Raw genomic sequence first — 22,297 nt, 5'->3', positions numbered from 1 at the left:
ACTGTAGTAAAGGTGACCTGTTTGAATTCCTGGTAACACACAGGGTGGCCCGCACATGGGAACAGCCCAACTCCCTGCTCCCACCACCTCTATCAGTGCACTGGGTACTTGTTATGTTTTTCTGGCATTTTATTATTTGTTTTTGGGTCACACCCGACAGCACTCAGAAATTGCTCCTGGCAGGCACAGAGGACCATATAGGATGCCGGGACTCAAACCTGTCTTGTCTTGGTTGGGCGGCATGCCAAGGCAACTGCCCTACTTCTGTGCTATCTCTCTGGCCTATTCTGGCATCTTAATAATTTCTACTGTATGTATTTTAGAATATTCATGAAACATGCTTATAATGAACTAGCTCTGCTCTAAGGTGTACTTGGAACATCTTAAGCGCAATTCCTGGTATTTCCGCAGAAACAGGCCTGGGTGGCACTGATACTAGATTAGAATTAATGTTCACAGTGGCTAGAGCAGTGGCATGGAGCAGTAAGATGTTTGCCTTGCCAGCTCTAACCTTAGACAAACTGCATGTGGTTCGATTCCCCAGGTGTCCCATGTGGTTCCCCAAACCAGGAGCGATTTCTGAGCGCATAGCCAGAAGCAACCCCTGAGCATCACTGGATGTGGCCCCCCAAAAAAAAACGAAAAAAAAAATTACTGTTCAGGTTTTTTTTTTTTTTTGGGGGGGGGGAGGGATCATCTCAATGGTGCTCCCACGTCCCCTTGGTACCTGGGACAGCTCTAAATGAAAATCAATGAGTTGAGATTCTCAACAACCTACCTCCTTCATGTGGGTCTGGCAGGGGTCAGGGTTTGCCTCTGGCTTTGTGTTTAGGGATCACTCCAGGAGGGGCTAGGGGGAACAGTAATGTGGTGCCAGATAGCAAATCTGGGTACTATCACTTTGCCACCCTGAACTCTTTGTGGTCCCCATATCCTCTTTATTAGAATGGTATCTGCTGAGGCTTGTCTGTTTTGTCTCAATGAGGCAGGATTTCTCTTCCAGACTGTTACTGGGTCAGTCTGCTCCTTGGAGAGGATAGCTGGGCAGTTCAGAGCCCAAGCTTGGCTGGAAGAGGGAAGACATGGTTTAAGGAGAGCCTGTGCCCTTCCAGGTGGGCTCTACATGTGGATGTATCTTCCAGTCTCAGCCTGCTCATCAGATTTCCCCCAATGGCCCTCCCCTCCTTGTCAACTCCCCCCATCCAAGAGTGTGGCACTAAGAGGACAGGCTGACCTAAATACTCCCTTGGGAACAACTTTTCAGAGTAATGAATGAATCAGCCATGGTTTTTAACAATGGTATCTGCTGCAGTTCATTTTAAACAAAGATGCAAGATAGTAAATGTATATTTTTAATAAAGCCAATAGTTATATTACTTATAGGAGCTTTAAAAGATACAAAATGTAGAGTTCCAGTTTGGAAGCATTAACTATTCACACAATGTCCTGCTGATGCCCGAGCAAGGCTGCCATGCTCGACCATGCAAAGGACACACACGCACACACACACATTCATACGCACGCACACACTTACACGCACTTTGGCAAGATCCCTCTGCCAAGCGCAGCACCTGGAATTACCAGTGTTCAGAGCGAGGTGGTGCCGAGAACACAGCACCTACAAGGAGACCGCACAAAGAGCATCACACAGTCTCACAACCCAGGGAGATGCAATTACAAAATGTCCTAGAGAAAACAGACTGGAAAATGACAAATAGCAAGGTCAATGTCACCTGCACTGGGGTATCAAGGACTGACCTCGATCCAGGGTGAGGTCTTTTGAGGAGGCACTATTAAAACAAGGGGACTTCAGTGAATAAAACTCGGAATACCACGACCTGGAGACACATTACTGAGGGAAGTAGGAAATTATTTTACAAGTAAAACCGTCACAAACAACAGCAACAGAGGAATTAGCGCGCGCACAGTGACAGCGAACACAGACAAGAGCCACGTGGGGTCGGTGCAAAGCACGTGCCTGAAAATGTCTATGTACAAAACAGTTCTCTGTAAACATGGTGAGGTGAATGTTCGGAGCCCAGGGCGAAAGGAGCGTGAGTACAGGCAGCAAAGGCATCCCACACAGCACAAAGGACAGAGTCGAGGCCTGGAAGCAACCTGGCAACAGTACTGAGAGTTCAGTGGCTGGGCTCAGACACCCTCTGGGTCCTATCATTAGTGTGTACTCATACATATATATATATATATATCTTCTTTTTGGTATTTTTAAATATAAATTTACTTATATCCATAGAAAAATGAGAACATAAATGTGTTATTACAATCTTTGCTGGAAAAGCTTATATGGAGTTAGAAAGAATAAACCATTTATTAGTAGTTAACATATATTAAAATGGTTTAATGATTTAAGAAAATATAAAAAAATATTAATACTGTCAAACTTTTATACCAGAAAATATGGATTTTTCTCAATTAGACTTTTCCAAAGATGAAATATGAAAAATTTAAATAAGTTTTATATAAAGAACTTCTGTAACTTCAATTAATGTACAGTGGGATGTCTATTCTATATAGATATATTTTGTATTATTTCTCAATTTAAGCACCATTCAATTCTTCTGGATCCACTCTGGTTTGGATTGATTGGGATATTCCTAAATCCACAGGTTGTTATTTATCTAATGGCACATGTTAACTCAAAACAGGGTGTTGTTTTTTTTTTTTAAAGGACTAATTCCTACCTATATCACAATTGCTTTGTCTTGAGCCAGCTCACAAATTTTACTGTAGTTTCAAGTGCGGGTATCTCTTGGTAAGTCTTTGACCAGTGCCAACATTTTGAGGTGGCTTGGAAGCCCGTGGCCATCTGTGGAAGGACCAGGGGGCAGCAGGGTTATCTCCAACAGGACAGGGAGTGCAGTCCACTGGCTCATCCCCGTGCGCTTCCAGGAATATGCCTCCACCCAAATCTGTTTTGTGATCCTGCTTGTGTAAGTCTAGTAAATGGGGCGTCCCCTGAGGAGACTGGACAGTGAGGGGTGCCTTCCCTCAGACAATATGGTGATTGCTTCTGATCACAAAGGTCTATAATTTGCTCATTTTCTATTCACTTGATGATGATAGTGTTGAATAGACCTCCAGCCACTGTATTTGTTATTTAAAATATTCCATTCATTTTTAGGAAGTGTTTTAACTCAAAACCTCTATGAAAATAGCTATTAACTACAGTGACTGGTGTTGAGGGGGCAGAGGCAGGATGTGGAGGATAGTTAGTTGCTCTCAGCCTTAGGCCTTCCTAACACACATGAAAGAGCCTGTTTCCAGGGGGGCTTTGGGTCACCTGCTCCAGAATGACTCTAGGTGCTTCTTAAGCACGAGGCCACTGGCACCCCTGGAAGGAGGCTCAGACACCTGTCTCCCAAGCATCTGGTGCTCTCTGAGTCCATAAAGCCAGGCCTTAAAGGCTCAGAGCTGCCAACCACTTCCATCCCTAAGGATCCCTGCCTGGGGTGGGTGTACTGGTCCTCTGGGGGGGCTGGTGTTAGCCAGTCATCCCTGGAGTGGGAACACTGGCCCCAAAAGATCTGGAAGGCTGGCCCTAGGTCAGTACTGGGGCAAATAGGCTGGCCTGCGCTCTGCCTTCCCAGGGAAGGCCTTGAAGCCCTTGGGTGCTGCCTTGTGTGCTGGTGGGGGTGGGGGTTGCGGGGGAGTCTGCACGTAGGCGAAGGAGGTGGCACTGCAGTCGCTGGTGGCAGCCCACACCGGGGACTGCAGCATCTGCATGGTGTCGTTCCACTGGCTGCCGGGACTGGTGACTGCATAGAGGGGTGCGCTGGGGCTGGGTAGCGTGCTGGGCAGTGGGGAAGGATGTTGCCAGGGTGCTTTGGGCGGCCACGTTTTGGTTTTGTTATCCTAAAAGACAGAAGAGGTTTCTTAACATTATTTCTGGTGTCTGTAGTTCCTACCTCCTCAGATCTCTTGGCCTTACTCCCTCTAGGAGACAGGGTGGATGTGCACCCTCCCCCAACCCTACAGTCCCAACGCAGTATTACCCCACAGAATTTCTTGAAATAGTAAGACATATCCTGTATCTTCACGCCCAAGACAGCAGACACTCTTCACATATGGCCAGGGTCATGGAGAAGAGAATCTTTACTGGTATTAATTCTGACCAGGCTAGAACATATAGTTCATAGTTGCCATCATGGACAGCAGAACTTCTAAACTTCCCATACAGGTGGCTCCAAGCTAGCTAAGATGTCTCATCCTGGGCCCGGAGAGATAGCACAGCAGCGTTTGCCTTGCAAGCAGCCGATCCAGGACCAAAGGTGGTTGGTTCAAATCCCGGTGTCCCATATGGTCCCCCATGCCTGCCAGGAGCTATTTCTGAGCAGACAGCCAGGAGTAACCCCTGAGTACCGCCGGGTGTGGCCCAAAACCAAAAAAAAAAAAAAAAAAAAAAAAAAAGATGTCTCATCCTTTACACAGAATCATGGGAAATAAGTAGCTTTGAAGTTGGGCCCGGAGAGATAGCACAGCGGCGTTTGCCTTGCAAGCAGCCGATCCAGGACCAAAGGTGGTTGGTTTGAATCCCGGTGTCCCATATGGTCCCCTGTGCTTGCCAGGAGCTATTTCTGAGCAGACAGCCAGGAGTAACCCCTGAGTATCGCCAGGTGTGGCCCAAAATCCAAAAAAAAAAAAAAAAAAGTAGCTTTGAAGTGTTCCCAGAACGTGAGATAAGTATTGCTCAGGGTCCCTACTCCAAAGGGCTGGCCTCCAGGGTTGGTGGGGCCCAGTTACCTGGTTCATGTCATCCACGGTGGAAAGAAGAGGCGGTGAAGGCAGTGTGCCGGTCTCCTGCTCGCCACTGCTGTGCTTCCTGAAAGAACGGAGAGCTCATTGCAGCAGTGCTGATTATCCACCCAGTCTTCCTCGGACAAATTTGGCTGCTGGGCTCTGGGTTATCTTAGTACTGATTTTAAATTCACTCATGCAAGGGGGTAGTGTGGGGCCAATACTGGATAGTGTACCTGAAACTGTGACAGGGCTGAAATGGGGTGGAGACCGAGATGGCTTTACCTGGAACTGATGGCTTTATCTGTACTATAAATCTATCAGCTCTGGGGCCAGAGAGATAGCATGGAGGTAAGGCATTTGCCTTGTATGCATAAGGTTGGTGGTTCAAATCCTGGCATCCCATATCGTTCCCTGAGCTTGCAAGGAGCGATTTCTGAGCATAGAGACAGGAGTAACCCCTGAGCGCTGCCTGGGTGTGACCCCCTCCCCCCAAAAAATCTATCAGCTCTGGTCTTCTGTTCACTACATAACAGATACTATTTGTCACATATGTGACATGTGAATTAAGAACAAAAGATTGGGGGCTGGAGTGGTGGTGCAAGCGGCAGGGCGTTTGCCTTGCACGTGCTAACCTAGGGTAGACAGAGGTTTGATTCCCTGGCATCCCATATGGTCCCCCAAGCCAGGAGTGATTTCTGATCACATAGCCAGGAGTAAGCCCTGAGCATCACCAGGGTGTGGCCCAAAAACAAACAAATAAGAACAAAAAGTTGGGGCTGGAGACACAGTACTGTTGTTTGTTTTTTTTTTCTTTCAAAAAAATATGCAACGCTTCATGAATTTGCGTGTCATCCTTGCACAGGGGCCATGCTAATCTTCTCTGTATCGTTCCAATTTTAGTATATGTGCTGCTGAAGCGAGCACACAGTACTGTTGTTAAGGCACTAGCCATGCATATAGCCAACCCAAGTTCAAACCCTAGCACCACATATGGTCTTCAGCACTGTTGAGAATGATCCCTGAGCAGTCATGAGTAAGCACTGCCCTTTGTGTCTCAAAAACCAAAACTTTAAAAAACCCAACTCTCCCCCTCAAAAAATCCCAAAAGTCTGGGCTAAAGGGATGGCTCACTCAGATCATGCAGACTATCATTCTTACCTCCAAATCCACCAGCAATATAATATGTCAACATGTCCTTTTGCATAAGCACTCTAAATAAAGGGAAATAATATACACAAAACAAGCTCTTATCTATTAGGGATAAGAACCCATATTTTTTAAAAATGCAGGGTTGCCTCCCATTATAAGCATGTGTCATGTAGACCCAACTTAGACTCCATGTGATTGGACAGCGACCATCCAACCCAGAACCCCAGATTCCAGACGTGGAACCGACACAGCAACAGCGCCAGGAACCAAACTCCTCCAGGGGAATGCCGTCTCGGCACCAACTTGCACCAGTTTTAACATGACATCCTGACATGAGGAAATGGCAACAACTTAAGCTAAGAGAGGGCTGCCCCATCTCAGCACCTAACAGTATAATGCAACCAGGAAACATGTCATCCTTTGCCCTAAGCAAAAACCAAAATTGCTATCTACAGAAGACTAACTTTGATAAATATCCGCTGGACAGAACCTATCAAAGGACCAATGAGGAAGTTCCTAGCCTAAGCTTTGTACAAAAACCAAGATCTCTAATTCCAGAGGTCTAACTTTGACAACTGCAACTGAGCAGAACTTCTGAAACTATGCTGAAAGACTATAACCTAGGCTCTGTCCTAGGTTCTGAACAAAAACCAAGACCACTAATTACAGAAGACTGATTACAACAACAGTGATGGAACAGAACTCCTAGAACCATAATGAAAAACTCTCTCCTAGCCTTCAGCATATGACCTACACAAATAACAAGATCTCCAGCTACAGAGGCAGGATATCATCACCCACATCTGAGCAGAAAGTTTCCTGGCATCATAAAAAGACCTTGGGGTGTACAAGTGAGTGAGCATGAAGCCAGTAGTTGTTCCCATGGCAGTATGCTTCAAGGGCAGAGAAACCCTGTATCTCTTAGGCCAAGGGAAATCCCACTGTAATTTTCCCTATATTTACCATGCCTATGCAAAAAAAAAAAAAAAAAAGAAAAAGAAAAAAAAAGAGGGGCTGGAGAGACAGCATGGAGGTAAGGTGTTTGCCTTTCATGCAGAGGTCATTGGTTTGTATTCCGGCATCCCATATGGTACCCCGAGCCTGCCAGGAGCGATTTCTGAGCGTGGAGCCAGGAGTAACCCCTGAGCGCTGGTGGGTGTGACCCAAAAACAAAAACAAAACAAAAAAAAAAAAAAAAAAAAAAAAAAGAAAAAGAAAAAAAGAAAAAATACAATCCTGGGGCCGGGCGGTGGCGCTGGAGGTAAGGTGCCTGCCTTTCCTGCGCTAGCCTAGGACGGACCGCGGTTCGATCCCCCGGCGTCCCATATGGTCCCCCAAGAAGCCAGGAGCAACTTCTGAGCGCATAGCCAGGAGTAACCCCTGAGCGTCACAGGGTGTGGCCCAAAAACCAAAAAAAAAAAAAAAAAAAAAAAAAGAAAAAATACAATCCTTTTTTTTTTTTTTTTAAGAAGTTGATGGTCGGGCCCGGAGAGATAGCACAGCGGCGTTTGCCTTGCAAGCAGCCGATCCAGGACCAAAGGTGGTTGGTTCGAATCCCGGTGTCCCATATGGTCCCCCGTGCCTGCCAGGAGCTATTTCTGAGCAGACAGCCAGGAGTAACCCCTGAGCACTGCCAGGTGTGACCCAAAAACCAAAAAAAACAAAAAACAAAAAACAAAACAAAAAAAAAAAAAAAAAAAAAAGAAGTTGATGGTCTGGGGCCGGGAAGGTGGCGCTAGAGGTAAGGTGTCTGCCTTACAAGCGCTAGCCAAGGAACGGACGGCGGTTCGATCCCCCGGCGTCCCATATGGTCCCCACAAGCCAGGGGCGATTTCTGAGCACATAGCCAGGAGTAACCCCTGAGCATCAAATGGGTGTGGCCCAAAAACCAAAAAAAAAAAAAAAAGTTGATGGTCTGTTTTTATTTATTTTTTCTTTTCTTATTTTTTTCTTTTTCTGTAGCTGATGGTTTTGGCTTTTGGCTTATTCTGTGTTTATTCTTCTTCTTTTTTAAAATTTTCCTTCTGTATTTTATTTTTTAAATATATTTTTTGTTTATTTGTTTTCGTTTTTTTTTTTTTTGTTTTGTTTTGGTTTTTGGGCCACACCTGGCATCGCTCAGGGGCTACTCCTGGCTCAACGCTCAGAAATTGCTCCTGGCAGGCTCGGGGAACCATATAGGATGCCGGGATTTGAACCACCATCCTTCTGTATGCAAGGCAAATGCCTTAACCTTCATGCTATCTCTCCAGCCCGTTTATTCTTTTTTTTTTGTTTGTTTTTTGGGCCACACCCGGCGTTGCTCAGGGGTTACTCCTGGCTGTCTGCTCAGAAATAGCTCCTGGCAGGCACGGGGGACCATATGGGACACCGGGATTCGAACCAACCACCTTAGGTTCTGGATTGGCTGCTTGCAAGGCAAACACCACTGTGCTATCTCTCTGGGCCCTGTTTATTCATTTTGTAATCTTGTTGATATTCTCTTATTTTTTTTTGTTTGTTTCTGGTTTGTTTTGTTTTACTACCTTTTTCTTCTTTTTTCCCTTCCTTCTTCTAAATGGGTGTTTATAACACTTAGATGAACTCATCCTAGTTTCTCTTTTTTTGTTTGTCTTTTTTTTCTTTTTTTCCTTCTTTCCCCAGATGGTACCAAGGCCAGACAGTCAAATGTTCATTTGGTGGAAATAAAAACTGATCAGACATGAATACCAAATCCAAAGTCAATGACAACAGAATCAATACCCAATCTACAAGAAGCTGTATAATGAGGAACAGTTGCACTAACATTACAGAGGTAAAGGAAGGAGATGTGGGATGCATGCTTGGAACAGGGGTGAAGGGAAGACAACACTGGTGGTGGGAATGCTCCTCACTTATTGTCACTATGTGCCTCAAATATTACTGTGAGAGAATTGTAATTCACTTCGACCACAATAAAAATTAAAAAAAGAAAAAAAAAAGGCCCCCCGCAGGCAGGCTCGAAGGACTATATGGAATGCCAGAATTCGAACCACTGTGATTCTGCATGCAAGGCAAATGCCTTACCGCTGTGCTATCTCTCCAGCCCCCCAAAATGTTATTTTAAATGTGCTTCCTTTGGGGCCCGCAAGGTGGCGCTAGAGGTAAGGTGTCTGCCTTGCAAGTGCTAGCCAAGGATCAGGACCACGGATCAATCCCCTGGCGTCCCATATGGTCCCCCAAGCGAGGGGCAATTTCTGAGCGCTTAGCCAGGAGTAACCCCTGAGCATCAAATGGGTGTGGCCGAAAAACCAAAAAAAAAAAAAAAAAAAAAAAAAAAAGTGCTTTCTTGCTTCCTTGAACAGAATTTAAGTTCCCAGAGAAAGGGGGTTCTGTTGTATTTGCTGCTATATGAAATGACTTCACTGGGTCTTCATTTCCTCAACTATGAACTAAAGGTAAAATACAGTTAAAATACAGTTTATAATGTGGATGTTATGGGTTGAACTGTGTCCTCTATTTCCCAGAAATTCCTATGTAGATTTTTTTTTTTTTTTTTTTGGTTTTTGGGCCACACCCGGTAACGCTCAGGAGTTGCTCCTGGCTATGTGCTCAGAAGTTGCTCCTGGCTTGGGGGACCATATGGGACACCGGGGGATCGAACCGAGGTCCATCCAAGGCTAGTGCAGGCAAGGCAGGTACCTTACCTTTAGCGCCACCGCCCGGCACCGATTTTATTTATTTTTTTTTTTTTGTCTTTGAGCTATACTCGGCAGCGCCCATGGGTTACTCCTGACTCTGCTCGGAAATTGCTCCTGGCAGGCACAGGGGACCATACGAGATGCCGGGATTCAAACTACCATTAGTCCTGGATCGGCTGCATGCAAGACAGATGCCCTACCGCTATGCTATCTCAAATTCCTATGGTAGATTCTACTACCCAAAATCTCAGAATGTAATTATATTTAGAAAGAAGTAATAAAGGCAGAAGGCTGTGTCTCCATGACAGAACAAATACCTCTTGTTGAGGCTCTGGGGTCAATCCCTGACAGAGCAAAGGTAAAATCAAGTAATTAAGATAACATGACAGAATGGATTCTATCTAATTTAATCAGTGTCCTCTTTTTTTTTTTTTTTTTTTTGGTTTTTGGGCCACACCCAGCGTTGCTCAGGGTTACTCCTGGCTGTCTGCTCAGAAATAGCTCCTGGCAGGCACGGGGGACCATATGGGACACTGGGATTCGAACCAACCACCTTAGGTTCTGGATCGGCTGCTTGCAAGGCAAACACGCTGTGCTACCTCTCCGGGCCCAATCAGTGTCCTCTTAAGACAAAATTAAGACACACATATCAAGGGAAGACCTGGTGCAGCTATAGGGGGAAGATGGCTTTTTTCAAACAATGGAGGCTTTGGAGAAACCAGCTCTGCTGATACCTTGCCCTCAGTTTTCCAGCCTTTCAAACTGTGAGAAAAGAAATGGTGTTGTTTAAGCCCTGGTCATTTGTTTGGTCGCCCTAGCAACAAATGCAGAGGCTAAGAGAATGCAGAGAGAGGATGGAGGAGGTGCTTTGCTCAGGGTCTGCCCAAAGCAGGCATCTTGCTGGTATCAGCGATGACTTTCACTGTTGCAGATACGACTCTGTGCACCCTCACTTGGCTATCACTATCTTTCCCAAAGGGGGGTGGGTGATACAGTTCCTTGTGTGGAGCTGGAAAGATTCATATGTAATAGCCTTGGGTATAATTTGGGGTGTAGAGTTTTTTTCCTGAGAAGAGGGGGATAGATGAAATTAGTTTCAAGCCTCTGTGCTAGATAGCCCTGAGGCCTATGAGGTCCCTCCTCCCCCAAAGAAAAGATGTGGCTCACATTCAAGTCCCCTGCCTCTGGTTTGGAAATATCTTCATACCTTCTCTGCTTGACAGCAGCTACGAGGTCAGGTCCTGAAAACATGGAGAATAAGCTGTCCCCGTTGGCAGATGATGTCTCATCACTTGAACTGGCTGAGTCTCCCTGGGTCCCGCCGGACCAGCCGCTATGCAGATTATCCCTGAAAATCAGAGAGAGAGAAGCTGGTCCCAGGCCTGCAGTAGCCAGAGGGAGGGACAGCCCTGAGGCCAGCCCCTGCTCCCATTACTCCAGAAGAGCAATTTTCACACTACATTTGTCATCAATCCCAACATCTCAGGTGTCTCTTTTGGAAACATTATTTCAAGCTATATACATTCCTCAGAAAAAATACAAACATTTATTCCCTCTAGAAGTCTGGGTTTGAACATGAAATTTAATTTAGTGAAGAAAATAGTTATAAGGGCTGGCGCGATAGCGTTGTGGAGAGGGCGTTGTCCTTGCATGCAGCCAACCCAGTTTCGTTCCCCAGCATCCCATATGGTCCCCCTGAGCCTGCCAAACGCAATTTCTGAGTGCAGAGCCAGGAATAACCAGAGTGCTTCTGGGTGTAGCCCAAAAACAAAAACAAAAAAGGAAATAGCTGAAGGTCCACAACCCAGTTCAAATGGGCTGAAGGCATACAAGCATGTTTTGTATGCAGTAGGCCCGGATTCAACCCTGGCTTCCCAAGGTCCCCTGAGCATATCAGGGTGACCCCCACCTTCCAGCTCAGCCAGGTCTGGATGTCCCCAGAAAAAGAGTTGAGGTACTCTTTAGTTATCTCTTTTTCTTGTAATTATTAATAATTATAGCATTTTTTTTTGTTTTTGGGCCACACCCATTTGATGCTCAGGGGTTACTCCTGGCTAAGCACTCAGAAATTGCCCCTGACTTGGGGGGGACCATATGGGACGCCAGGGGATTGAACCACGGTCCTTTCTTGGCTAGCGCTTGCAAGGCAGATACTTTACCTCTAGCGCCACCTCTCTGGCCCCTAATAATTGTAGCATTAAGAGTGAGAAAACTCTGGGCCGGGCGGTGGCGCTAAAGGTAAGGTGCCTGCCTTGCCTGCGCTATCCTTGGACGTACCACGGTTCGATCCCCCGGTGTTCCATATGGTCCCCCAAGCCAGGAGCAACTTCTGAGCACATAGCCAGGAGTAACTCCTGAGCGTTACCGGGTGTGGCCCAAAAACCAAAAAAAAAAAAAAAAAAAAAAAAAAGAGTGAGAAAACTCAAACCAGTGGAATATGAAAATTCAGAGATTACTTAATTATACTAGGATCTGAAGCCACCCTTTGTTTTCAGCAGGGTAACAGGATTATATTCATAAACCACAGGGGCTTCATAGCCTACCTCAACTCAGCGTAAAGAGTGTTAAGGCTACAGTTAGTTCACAAACATTGTTCAGCAATGGGGTCTCTGCCTGTTGGAGATTGGGTTAGCCCTGCACTCCATGATCTCCATGGTCTCTTAGCATTTTGGGAGCAACCCATAAGCTCAGAGCTGGGAGTAGCTCCTGTACTGCTGAGTGTGGCGCAAGCGCCAGTAAGAGCAAAACAAACAAAACCAACTCTGGTTAGGGTGAAAAAATGTCTTGAAAACCATCAATTTATACCAATGATGGTTCCACAAGGACATATCATGCCACTCCGCATTCTGCAGTCACTGAAGATTTGGCCACCTGACGCTGCTTTCACATGGGAACTAAACTACCTGGTAAGAGCATACAAAGGTATGAGGGAATGCCTGTGCCCAAAGTTCAGACTTCTGTCACACCCACACTCACCCTTCTGTTAAGATCTCTGGGAAAGGCCAGGTTCTGTGGGCATCGTCCATGGGTGGCCAATTGCCCCGAAGGTTGCCAGGGCGGCGGCCGTGCTGGACTTGTCTCTTCTGCTGCATAGCCTGGCTCACACCTGCCACGTAGCGTGCAAACTCTGGGTCTGACCCCACTGTGTTAAGATAAAAGACACAACTTATGTTGTGGAGCCAGACTGGCCTTGTTTCCTTCCCCACCTTCTGAGGATCTGTGCTGGTCACATGCAATGAATTGAAAGTGGTAAGGCACTGCCAGACTCATGACATAGTTTGTGGCAGGCTTTGTCCCACAGCCTGCCACCTTATCAACTCTGTGATAAGGTGGGCTGCCAGCAGAGAGATCTAAAGATGTAGTACAGAGTGAGTACGGGGGTGGACCTGGAAAGGGTGACAGGAACACAGAAGCAGATATAAAAAAAACAGATGCCATTCCCACAAGGATCACTGGGGACCCTGGTATTGGATAGCAGATCTGCTCATGCAGGAGAGCCCAAGAGTAAGATACTCAGAGGTCCTGGGAACATCCTGGATAGTCAGTGCAGTGGGAGGAAAATCAACAGAGATGGCAGTGATAGTCAAACTTATCTACAGTGTGTGGAAGGAAAGCATCCCTGGGCCATGAGAATATACAGCTGCTCCAGGGCAGAAGAACTCTAGAGCATGGGTTCATCTGCTGTGTGCTGGCTGCTGCCACACTCTGGTCAGAGGGCTCTTGCTTCTAATCCTATAAGTCCTCCTCTAATTCACCTGCCTAGGGAGATGTAATAAAGAGCATATATATACTGAGTGGGTATGGAGGATGCAATACCATGGCTTAAAGTTAACAAGAAACCCCAGAAGGAAAAATCAGCAGGATCTTTAGGCCTGAAGCCACAGATGATTGTCTTTCTGGCAAAAAATAAAAAAGAATCAAAGATAGTAAAATTTTGCCACACACTGCTTAAACTCTGTGTTTACCTATATGACCACCAGAAAACATAGATCCTCAGCACCAGCAGAGAATGTTGGTTTAGGGCTTAGTGGTGGGAGTCCAGTGCACCTGCTCTGTCACAAGGTGGGACAGTTTGCCTTGCCTGTGGCCCATGATACAGGATCTCCTCATCCATCCACTCACCGAAGAAGAGCAAGGACAAGCACAAGAGTGTCTGTCATATAAAGAATTCTCAGACTTCAAAAGAAAACATTTTCTTCCATTAATGGTTGGTGCTGTGGACAGGGAAATGGACCACAGTGCTACAACACACACTTTGCATGTGTAAATCCTGGTTCCATCTATGACATGTCTCTGAACCTCACTAAAATGAACCCTGAGCACCCCGAGTATCTCCTCTCCCCATCCCAAGCACCATTTAATGTGGTTTCCAAACCAAAATACACAAAAAGTTGGTGCTGAGGATTTTTTTTTTTTTTGGTTTTTGGGCCACACCCGGCAGTGCTCAGGGATTACTCCTGGCTGTCTGCTAGAAATAGCTCCTGGCAGGCACGGGGGACCATATGGGACACCGGGATTCGAACCAACTACCTTAGGTCCTGGATCGGCGCTTGCAAGGCAAACGCCGCTGTGCTATCTCTCTGGGCCCGAGGATTTGTTTTTAAGTCAGTACTGAGGAATTTTTCCACTACCTTCAGTGATGATTTTTTTCCCCCATCAGGATTTTGGGCCACACCTGGCTTGGCTCAGGGCTTACTTATTCTTTTGGCTCTGTGTTCAGGGATCACTTCTTGCAGTGCTCAGGGGGCTCTAAGGGATGCTGAATCAAATTTGGATGGACTGTGTATAAAGCAAACACCTCACTTGCTATACCATCTCTCTGGCCCCATTTATTGATATAAATATTTGTTATACTATTTACAATACACAACAGAATTCATAAGACTCCCTTTGTGATAGAAATGCACTTTCTACTTCTACATGCTTTTTGTTAGAGGAAAAAAGAACCTATCTCTATGTATTTATCTTACATGTATATACCTTATCAGATTCACCATTTTTTTTGAGGGAGGCACACTAATGAATGCTCAAGATTTACACCTGCTCTGTGCTCAGTGATCACATATGGAGAATTGGGGATCAAACCTGATTGTCAGAGAGAGTACAAAGGTCTGAGCACTTGCTTTGCATGAAGAAAGCTTGGGTTCAATCTCTTAACACCACATGGACTCGCTCTGAGCAAAGGAGCCCCAAGCACTAATGAGTATGGCACAAAATAAACATAAAAATGTTTTTGGTATCAGAGATAGTAGGAAGTAGGGAGATTCCCTTGCATGTGACCAACTCTAGCTTGAACCCCTGGCACGTTATGGCTCCTCATGCACTGCCTGGGTGTGGCCTCCACGAAAAACAACAAAAATGCAAGAAAACACTTTCATTTGAAAATATTCTGGGGCTGGGACCGGGAACGTGGCACTAGAGGTAAGGTGTCTGCCTTGCAAGTGCTAGCGTAGGACGGACCCTGGTTCAGTCCTCCGGCATCCCATATGGTCCTCCCAAGCCAGGAGTGATTTCTGAGTGCATAGCCAGGAGTAACCCCTGAGCGTCAAACGGTTGTGCCCCCTGCCAAAACCCCACCCCCCCAAAAAAAAGAAGAAAATATTCTGGGGCTGGAGCAATAGCACAATGGTAGGGTATTTGCCTTGCACGCAGCCAACATAGGACAGACCCGGTTCAATCCCCGGCATCCCATATGGTCCTCCGAGTCTGCAGGAGTGATTTCTGAGCACAGAGCTAGAAGTTACCCCTGAGCACCTCTGGGTGTGACCCAAACCAACCCCAACACTCTCCCCTCAGCAATGCTCAGGACATTTAGGAGCCCATTGCTGTTGTGGGTCACCAGGTGCAAGGCAAATGCCCTAGTGCTGTGCTATCGCTCCGGCCCCCCACTATCTTTCTGGCAGAAAAATGGCCTGGCTCCTCCATCAAGCTCCAAAAGAAATTAATTAATTAATGGCTGCTGATATTTCCCAGGGAGTCTGCTGATCCCTCTGTGGGATACTCAGGAACTTAAGTAGTGCACAAATTTTTCCCTTTCACATTAACTGCAGCCCAATACCCTCAGACAGAAACGACCCAGTTCTGAGACTTAATTTTGTCAAACTGCCAAACCACTAAATCTGTTTTAGATTGATAGATCCTGGACTAAACAGCAGCCTATTGTGTGGTAATACAGTTATTCATGGTGCCTGCCAAGGAATGCCAAGCACTGGAGGTGGCAAAGTACTGCAGTCCCCAAATGCAGAGTCCCCAGACTGCATTCTATCATGTGGATGGCACTGGAGACCAAAACTCTGTAATCACACACTTGCAAACTGGTTCCTTCTGCCACTGTGCCACTCCATCTCTGGGGTGAAAATACTTTGTATTATTTTGAGGAAATGGCAACACCCTGCAGTACATAGGGTTTGTTCCTGGCTCTCCACACAGGAATTACTTGTAGCTGACTTGGGGCAGGGGTCTCAAATTCAATTTACCTGGGGGCCGCAGGAGGCAAAGTCGGGGTGAGGCAGGGCCGCATAAGGGATTTCGCTTACGAATATTCGCAATAAAAAAATCGCATTAGTAAGAAAAAAAATCGCAAAGCATCGCATTAAACATTTGCATACCCCGAACAAAACTGCTCGGGGTATGCAAATGTTTAATGCGATTTTTTCTTACTAATGCGATTTTTATTGCGATTATTCGGTAAGCAAATAATCGTGAATACTGCGATATTTGAAGGCCGATTGCGGGCCACAAAACGTACGGAGGGCCACAAATGGCCTGCGGGCCGCGAGTTTGAGACCCCTGGCTTGGGGTAACATAATGGAATGCTGGAAATCAAATCCAGGTCAGCCATAAGCAATGCAAACGCCCTAGCCTCTGTACAATCACTCTGACCCCTGAAAATCATTTTTGTATTAAGAATATATTTATCGGGGCTGGAAAGATAGCATGGATGTAAGGTGTTTGCCTTGCATGCAGAAGGTCGATGGTTCAAATCCCGGCATCTCATATGGTCCCTGAGCCTGCCAGGAGTGACTTCTGAGCATAGAGCCAGAAGTAACCCCTGAGCGCTGCTGGGTGTGACACAAAAAACAAAAAGAAAACAAAACAAAGCTCTAATATATATTTTAGTTTGAAGGCCGTGTGAATCATAGGACTTTGAGCTTTTCATCTAACTTGCTTAGCTTCACTCCTGTCCTCTATAAATTGAGAAAAACATTCCACTTAACCTTCTCCATGTTCTCACCCATCATCACAACTCACCATTGCTGGTTCTGCCCATACGTGCCACTTTTGAGGACTCCTTCTAGGAGGGCTCAGATACTTTCCCTCACTAGAAAGGTTGCGGTGTACAACCCCTATAAAGTACTCAGTGGTTACATTTATATGGAAACTCTGTGGTGGGTGTCACATACCTGCAGGATCAAAAGGCAGAATCTCTCCCAACATCCCAAAGACTCCATCACTTTGATCACGGTTAGGCCATGTGTTGTTTCTAGGTCCCTGTGGCTTCTGTCCCAAAACCTCCGACATCACATTATCCATATAGCTGCTCACTAGACCCAAGCTGTACAAGTCAGAACTGAGGTCCGATATGCCAGGCCACTGGCCAAGAGGAGACAGACCTCCCCCAAGGGGCTGGGAAGGCTGCTGGGGAGACCCATGCACCCATTTCCCAGGGGCCCGAGGATGGGGCGGTGCCTGCTGAGGTCCAATAGGTTGAAGCAGGTGTTGGTAGTACTGAACATGGGGCTGCTGCTTTGGGGACTGCTGCTGAGGTGTCAGTCCGGGCTGGGATGGCAGAGGTGTGTGCGTACCAGTCTGGGGTGGTCGCTGTGGAAGGGGCACTGACAGTGGTGGGTGCTGAGGCTGCATGGCACCTATCTTCTGCTCAGTCACCATGGTTGTGGCAACAGAATTGCGCCTCGTCACCAATGGGGAGCCCTGATGTGACTGGCCCATGTTGAACCCCGAGAGAAAATCTATTACCTCTTGCATTTCCTGATCAGTTGGTAAGTTCATACCCTTCTCATCTTTGCCTTCATCCACGTGTAGGAAGTTCTCACGCCTCTCCAGGAGGAATCCATTGGCCATGTGATTGCTGGAATTCTGAGCTGACTGTGAAGGATCTGTAGTCCTAGGGAAATTTCCAATGTTCAAAATGCTTTGTAACCTTGAATCAACATTACTGGGCATTTTGGCCTTTTCTTCTGGACACCCAGTTATGAAGATGTTTTTGGATGGGGTACTTGGGATGGAATAATTTGTGCTGCTGCTAGCGCTGGTGCATGATGCTTTCTTAGTGAACCGGGATGTCAATTTGGAGAATGTCTTCTGCAGGCCACCTGAAGATTTGTTTCCATTTCCAGAAGGCAGATCACTCTGATTCCCCAAATCACAGATTTCCCTCTGGAGCTGGATCTGTATGCAGGGCAAAGCTTGTTCCCTATTTAAATAAAAGCAAATGAAAAAAAAGGGACCAAAAGAAATTGGATACTAAAATACATATTTGTCTTTAAAAAAGATTTTTTTTTTCCGTTATTTTTGGGTCACACCTGGCGGTGCTCAAGGGTTACTCCTGGCTGTCTGCTCAGAAATAGCTCCTGGCATGTACGGGGGACCATATGGGACACTGGGATTCGAACCAACCACCTTTGGTCCTGGTTTCGGCTGCTTGCAAGGCAAATGCCGCTGTGCTATCTCCCTGGGCCCTTTAAAAAAGATTTTTAACAAAGAAAATTCCCTGATTGGAATTTGATTCACTTATTTTACAGAAAAATCAATGAACATCTAAGAGTTGTTAGTGTACACAATTCTATCACTTATTATCTGTATCTTTTTTTCTTTTGTTTTTTGGGTCACACCCGGCAGTGCTCAGGGGTTACTCCTGGCCCTACGCTCAGAAATCCCTCCTGGCAGGCTCAGGGGACCATATGGGATGCCAGGACTTGAACCACGGTTCTTCTGCATGCAAAGCAAATGCCCTACCTCCATGTTATTTCTCTGACCCATTATCTGTATCATTTTATAAAAAATTAAAGTCATAAGACCAGAGATCTAGTATAAAGATTAAGGCACTTGCCTTGCATTTGACCAACTCAGGTTTGATTCCTAACACTGAATCTGATCCCCTTAGTGTTCTAGGAGCGATCCCTGAGCACAGAGCCAGGAGTAGGCCCTGAATACAGCCAGGTAGAACAAACAAAATCTATAGTGTCTAACAGGGCTATGAAAGCTTCATCAGCCTGAAGAGCTTGATCAACAGAGGAGAGAAAGCATGGCTGAGAGGGGGCTGGAATTGGAGAAGGCTGGTCTGTGCCTGTACGATGGAGTCAAGAGAGCAGCAGATCCAGAGTGAGACAAAGGAAAAATCAGTCCAGAGGGCTAAAGGGAGGGGGACATCACACAGGTAACATTATAGTCCTAGGAGGGGCCCAAGCTGACTCTGAGGGTTGAAGTTTTCAGTTTTCTTTCCTCTTTTAGGGGGCTCCTGGGGACTATATGTGATGCTGGGGATCAAAGCAAGTTGGGGTACATGCAAGGCAAAAATACCTTATCTGCTATGCTATTGTTCTGGCCCTCTCCAAGTTTTCTTTCTTTGTTGGTTCTTGGGGACACAGTGCTTAGGGTCACACTGGAGGACTAAGGGGACCATACAGTGCTGGAGCCGTACATGTCAATGGCTTAGGCTCAATCCCCAACCCTGTACAAATTCCCAATAACCCCCCCAAAGTGTGATTCTGAACATGTCTGGGTGTGGACCAAAATAAATATAAAAATAAATCTGTCCTTAATTCTATTCTGAGGAGGGGCCTAGTGGTAGTAGGGCTGCCTCCTGGCTTTGTTCTCAAGGGTCACTCCTGTGGGGTCAGGGGAGCATATGGGATACTGGAGATTGAACCTGTTCAGCCATGAGAAAGGCAAGTGCCTATCTGCTGTACTACCACTTTGGTCTCAGCTGTCCTTGGTCCTTAAAGGAGAATATGGATTGGATTAATGACCTTTGGGTGGATTTACTCTCAAATAATAAAACAAAGGCAAAAGTGTTAATATATTAGAACATTTGTAAAAGCCACAGAGCTTTTTTTTTTTTTTTGTCCTACTCTTGCAACTATTGGGATTGAAATTATTCCAATTATTCTCTTTCTTGTATTATTTACTGTTACTTGAATTCACTTGCAACTATATGTGGCCACACTGTTCCTGGTTGTGGGTCAAACTACCAGCACAGCAATTCTAGCAAGCAGCAGAGACACCAACCTCCCTGCTCTCCAGCGGCTGAGGTCCAGCACAGCCGTGTAGAGCACGTCCACCAGACCCAGCGTCTTCTCGGGGTCCAGGCTTCTCTGAAGCAGGGACATGGTAGCAGGGTCTTCTTTCAAACACCTGAGAATAAAGAAAGCTATCAGTCGGCTGTACTTTTCAGTAAAGGTGCTACGAACAAACTTCACACAAAAGGCTATGTAAGCCCCCTTTATTGCGTAGACATTTCATATAGTATGAGCAATCAGGTTAATGCATTTTCACCATCACATACATTTCATTTAAGACTATTTGATCATTGCTGCGACTTTTACTTTATTTTTATATTAACAAAAATAAAGTAAAAAGAAATTTTTTTTTTTTGGGACACACCGGTGATGATCAGGGGCTAGTTACTCCTGGCTATGCACTCAGAAATCACTCATGGTTTGAGGGACCATATAGGGTGCTGGGGGATGGAACCATGGTCCGTCCTAGGCTAGCGCCAGCAAGGAAGATGCCTTACAGCTCTGCTCCCAAAAAATGTTTTGTTTTGTTTTGTTTTTTAATTTTTCTTTCTTTCTTTTTTTTTGGTTTTAGGGCCACATGTAGAAGCGCTCAGGGGTTACTCCTGGCTCCATGCTCAGAAATTGCTCCTGGCAGGTTCAGGGGACCATATGGGATTCTGGGAAATGAACCCAGGTCTGTCTTGGGTTGGCTATGTGCAAGGCAAATACCCTACTACTGTGCTATCTGGTTTTTTTTTTTTTTTTTTGGTTTTTGGGCCACACCTGGCGTTGCTCAGGGGTTACTCCTGTCTGCTCAGAAATAGCTCCTGGCAGGCACGGGGGACCATATGGGACACCGGGATTCGAAACAACCACCTTTGGTCCTGGATCAGCTGCTTGCAAGGCAAACGCCGCTGTGCTATTTCTCCGGGCCCTATCTCTCTGTTTTTTTATTTTTTGATGACAAGTTAGGTAAATAAGTTAGGTAAATGTGTATAAACAGCTGTGGACAGGGGTATTGTAAATATAGTTCAGCCTCGCAGGTTGGTTGTTCTTCCCAGTTGCTGTCTCTTGACAGTGTCTCGTGCTGCACCATTCGCTTTAGAATATATATATATACATATACATATATATATACATATATATATACATATATATATATACATATATATATACATATATATATACACACATATATATATATATATATATACACACACATATATATATATATATATATATATATATATATATATGGTTTTTGAGTCTGGGCCACACCCGGCAGCACTCAGGGGTTACTCCTGGCTCTATGCTCAGAAATCGCTCCTGGCAGGCTCAGGGGACCATATGTGATGCCGGGACTCGAACCACCATCCTTCTGCATGCAAGGCAAATGCCCTACCTCCACGCCATCTCTCCCGCCCCTGCTTTAGAATATATTTTTTGTTTTCCTTCTCTAAAACTACGTACATCTTTTTTTTGTTTTGTTTTTTGTTTTTGGGCCACACCCGGCGGTGCTCAGGGGTTACTCCTGGCTGTCTACTCAAAATAGCTCCTGGCAGGCACGGGGGACCATATGGGACACCGGGATTCGAACCAACCACCTTTGGTCCTGGATCGGCTGCTTGCAAGGCAAACGCCGCTGTGCTATCTCTCTGGGCCCAACTACGTACATCTTATGGTCAGGTGCGTTTTATAGAGTGAAAGGCATGGTAATTACAAGCCCTACCAGTGGTGCTTTGGGAGTCAGGGTCACTCTAGAAAATGCTGTGGTGTTTTTATTTATTTATTTATTTATTTATTTATTTATTTATTTATTTATTTATTTTTGAGTCACAGCTGGTGATGCTTAGGGAAAACTCCTGGCTTTGCACTCCTGGTGATGCTGGGGGGGGACTATATTTCTGCCCCAACAAGTCTCCTCCTCAACTGAGTGGCCAGCAAATTTCCTGTGGTACACAGCACAACACTGCACTTCCTCACTAAAACCCTTCAGGGACAGCTCCTCATGGCTGAAAGAGCTTCTAACCCTGCCATCAAAGTCCTCACAACCCCATGACCTGGCCTTTCCTGTTCTCTTCACTGTTACCTTTATTCACCTGTTTCAGAACAAAGTATTCTCTCGTGTCCACACATAGGTATTTTTGTTCTTGCTGCTGCCTAGGCCTAGAAGGCTCTTCTCTAAGAACTGGTTCTCACCATCAGTCCCCTTCCCCACTCAGGACACCTCTTCCTTTCCTGAGGGAGCTCAGAAGATGCCCATGCTCTGAGAGTTATAGTAAATGGGGACTCCAATATTGTGATGTTACTAGGAGGAGGCAGCACTACCCACTATAAATCTGGCTTGGTATGAAACATCTTTGAGGAAAGGCGGGTGAAGCCTCAGAAACTCTAAGAAAAATAGGCAACAGAAGCCAGGTACTGATAAGATACAGCACCCAGCTAGACCTCGTATTGTGCAAGACTATTGGGCCAGTAAACTGGCCAAAATTC

General features: G+C 45.9%; 1 protein-coding gene and 1 non-coding gene across 2 annotated transcripts in view; both read right to left on the bottom strand.

Annotated features, from left to right (window-relative positions):
• Positions 1–1,336: 1,336 nt before the first annotated feature.
• GARRE1 (granule associated Rac and RHOG effector 1) overlaps positions 1,337–22,297 on the bottom strand; it is a 67,294-nt gene continuing 46,333 nt past the window's right edge. The window contains exons 9-14 of the mRNA XM_049786566.1: positions 19,815–19,940; positions 16,970–18,000; positions 12,543–12,708; positions 10,774–10,914; positions 4,762–4,840; positions 1,337–3,873 (exon numbers count right to left, since the gene is read on the bottom strand). Of these exons, the coding sequence (XP_049642523.1) occupies positions 3,565–3,873; positions 4,762–4,840; positions 10,774–10,914; positions 12,543–12,708; positions 16,970–18,000; positions 19,815–19,940 (1,852 nt within the window). The 3' untranslated portion in view covers positions 1,337–3,564. The remainder of the gene's footprint in view (positions 3,874–4,761; positions 4,841–10,773; positions 10,915–12,542; positions 12,709–16,969; positions 18,001–19,814; positions 19,941–22,297) is intronic.
• Positions 5,576–5,682, bottom strand: LOC126028989 (U6 spliceosomal RNA). Its single transcript, XR_007502654.1, has one exon. It is a non-coding gene; the product is annotated as a U6 spliceosomal RNA (small nuclear RNA).

This window comes from Suncus etruscus, chromosome 14, assembly GCF_024139225.1.
Source record: "Suncus etruscus isolate mSunEtr1 chromosome 14, mSunEtr1.pri.cur, whole genome shotgun sequence".
In the NCBI taxonomy this organism is placed as follows: domain Eukaryota; kingdom Metazoa; phylum Chordata; class Mammalia; order Eulipotyphla; family Soricidae; genus Suncus; species Suncus etruscus.
The sequence above is the reverse complement of the archived record's forward strand: the minus strand, read 5'-3'. Positions and strand labels throughout refer to the sequence as shown.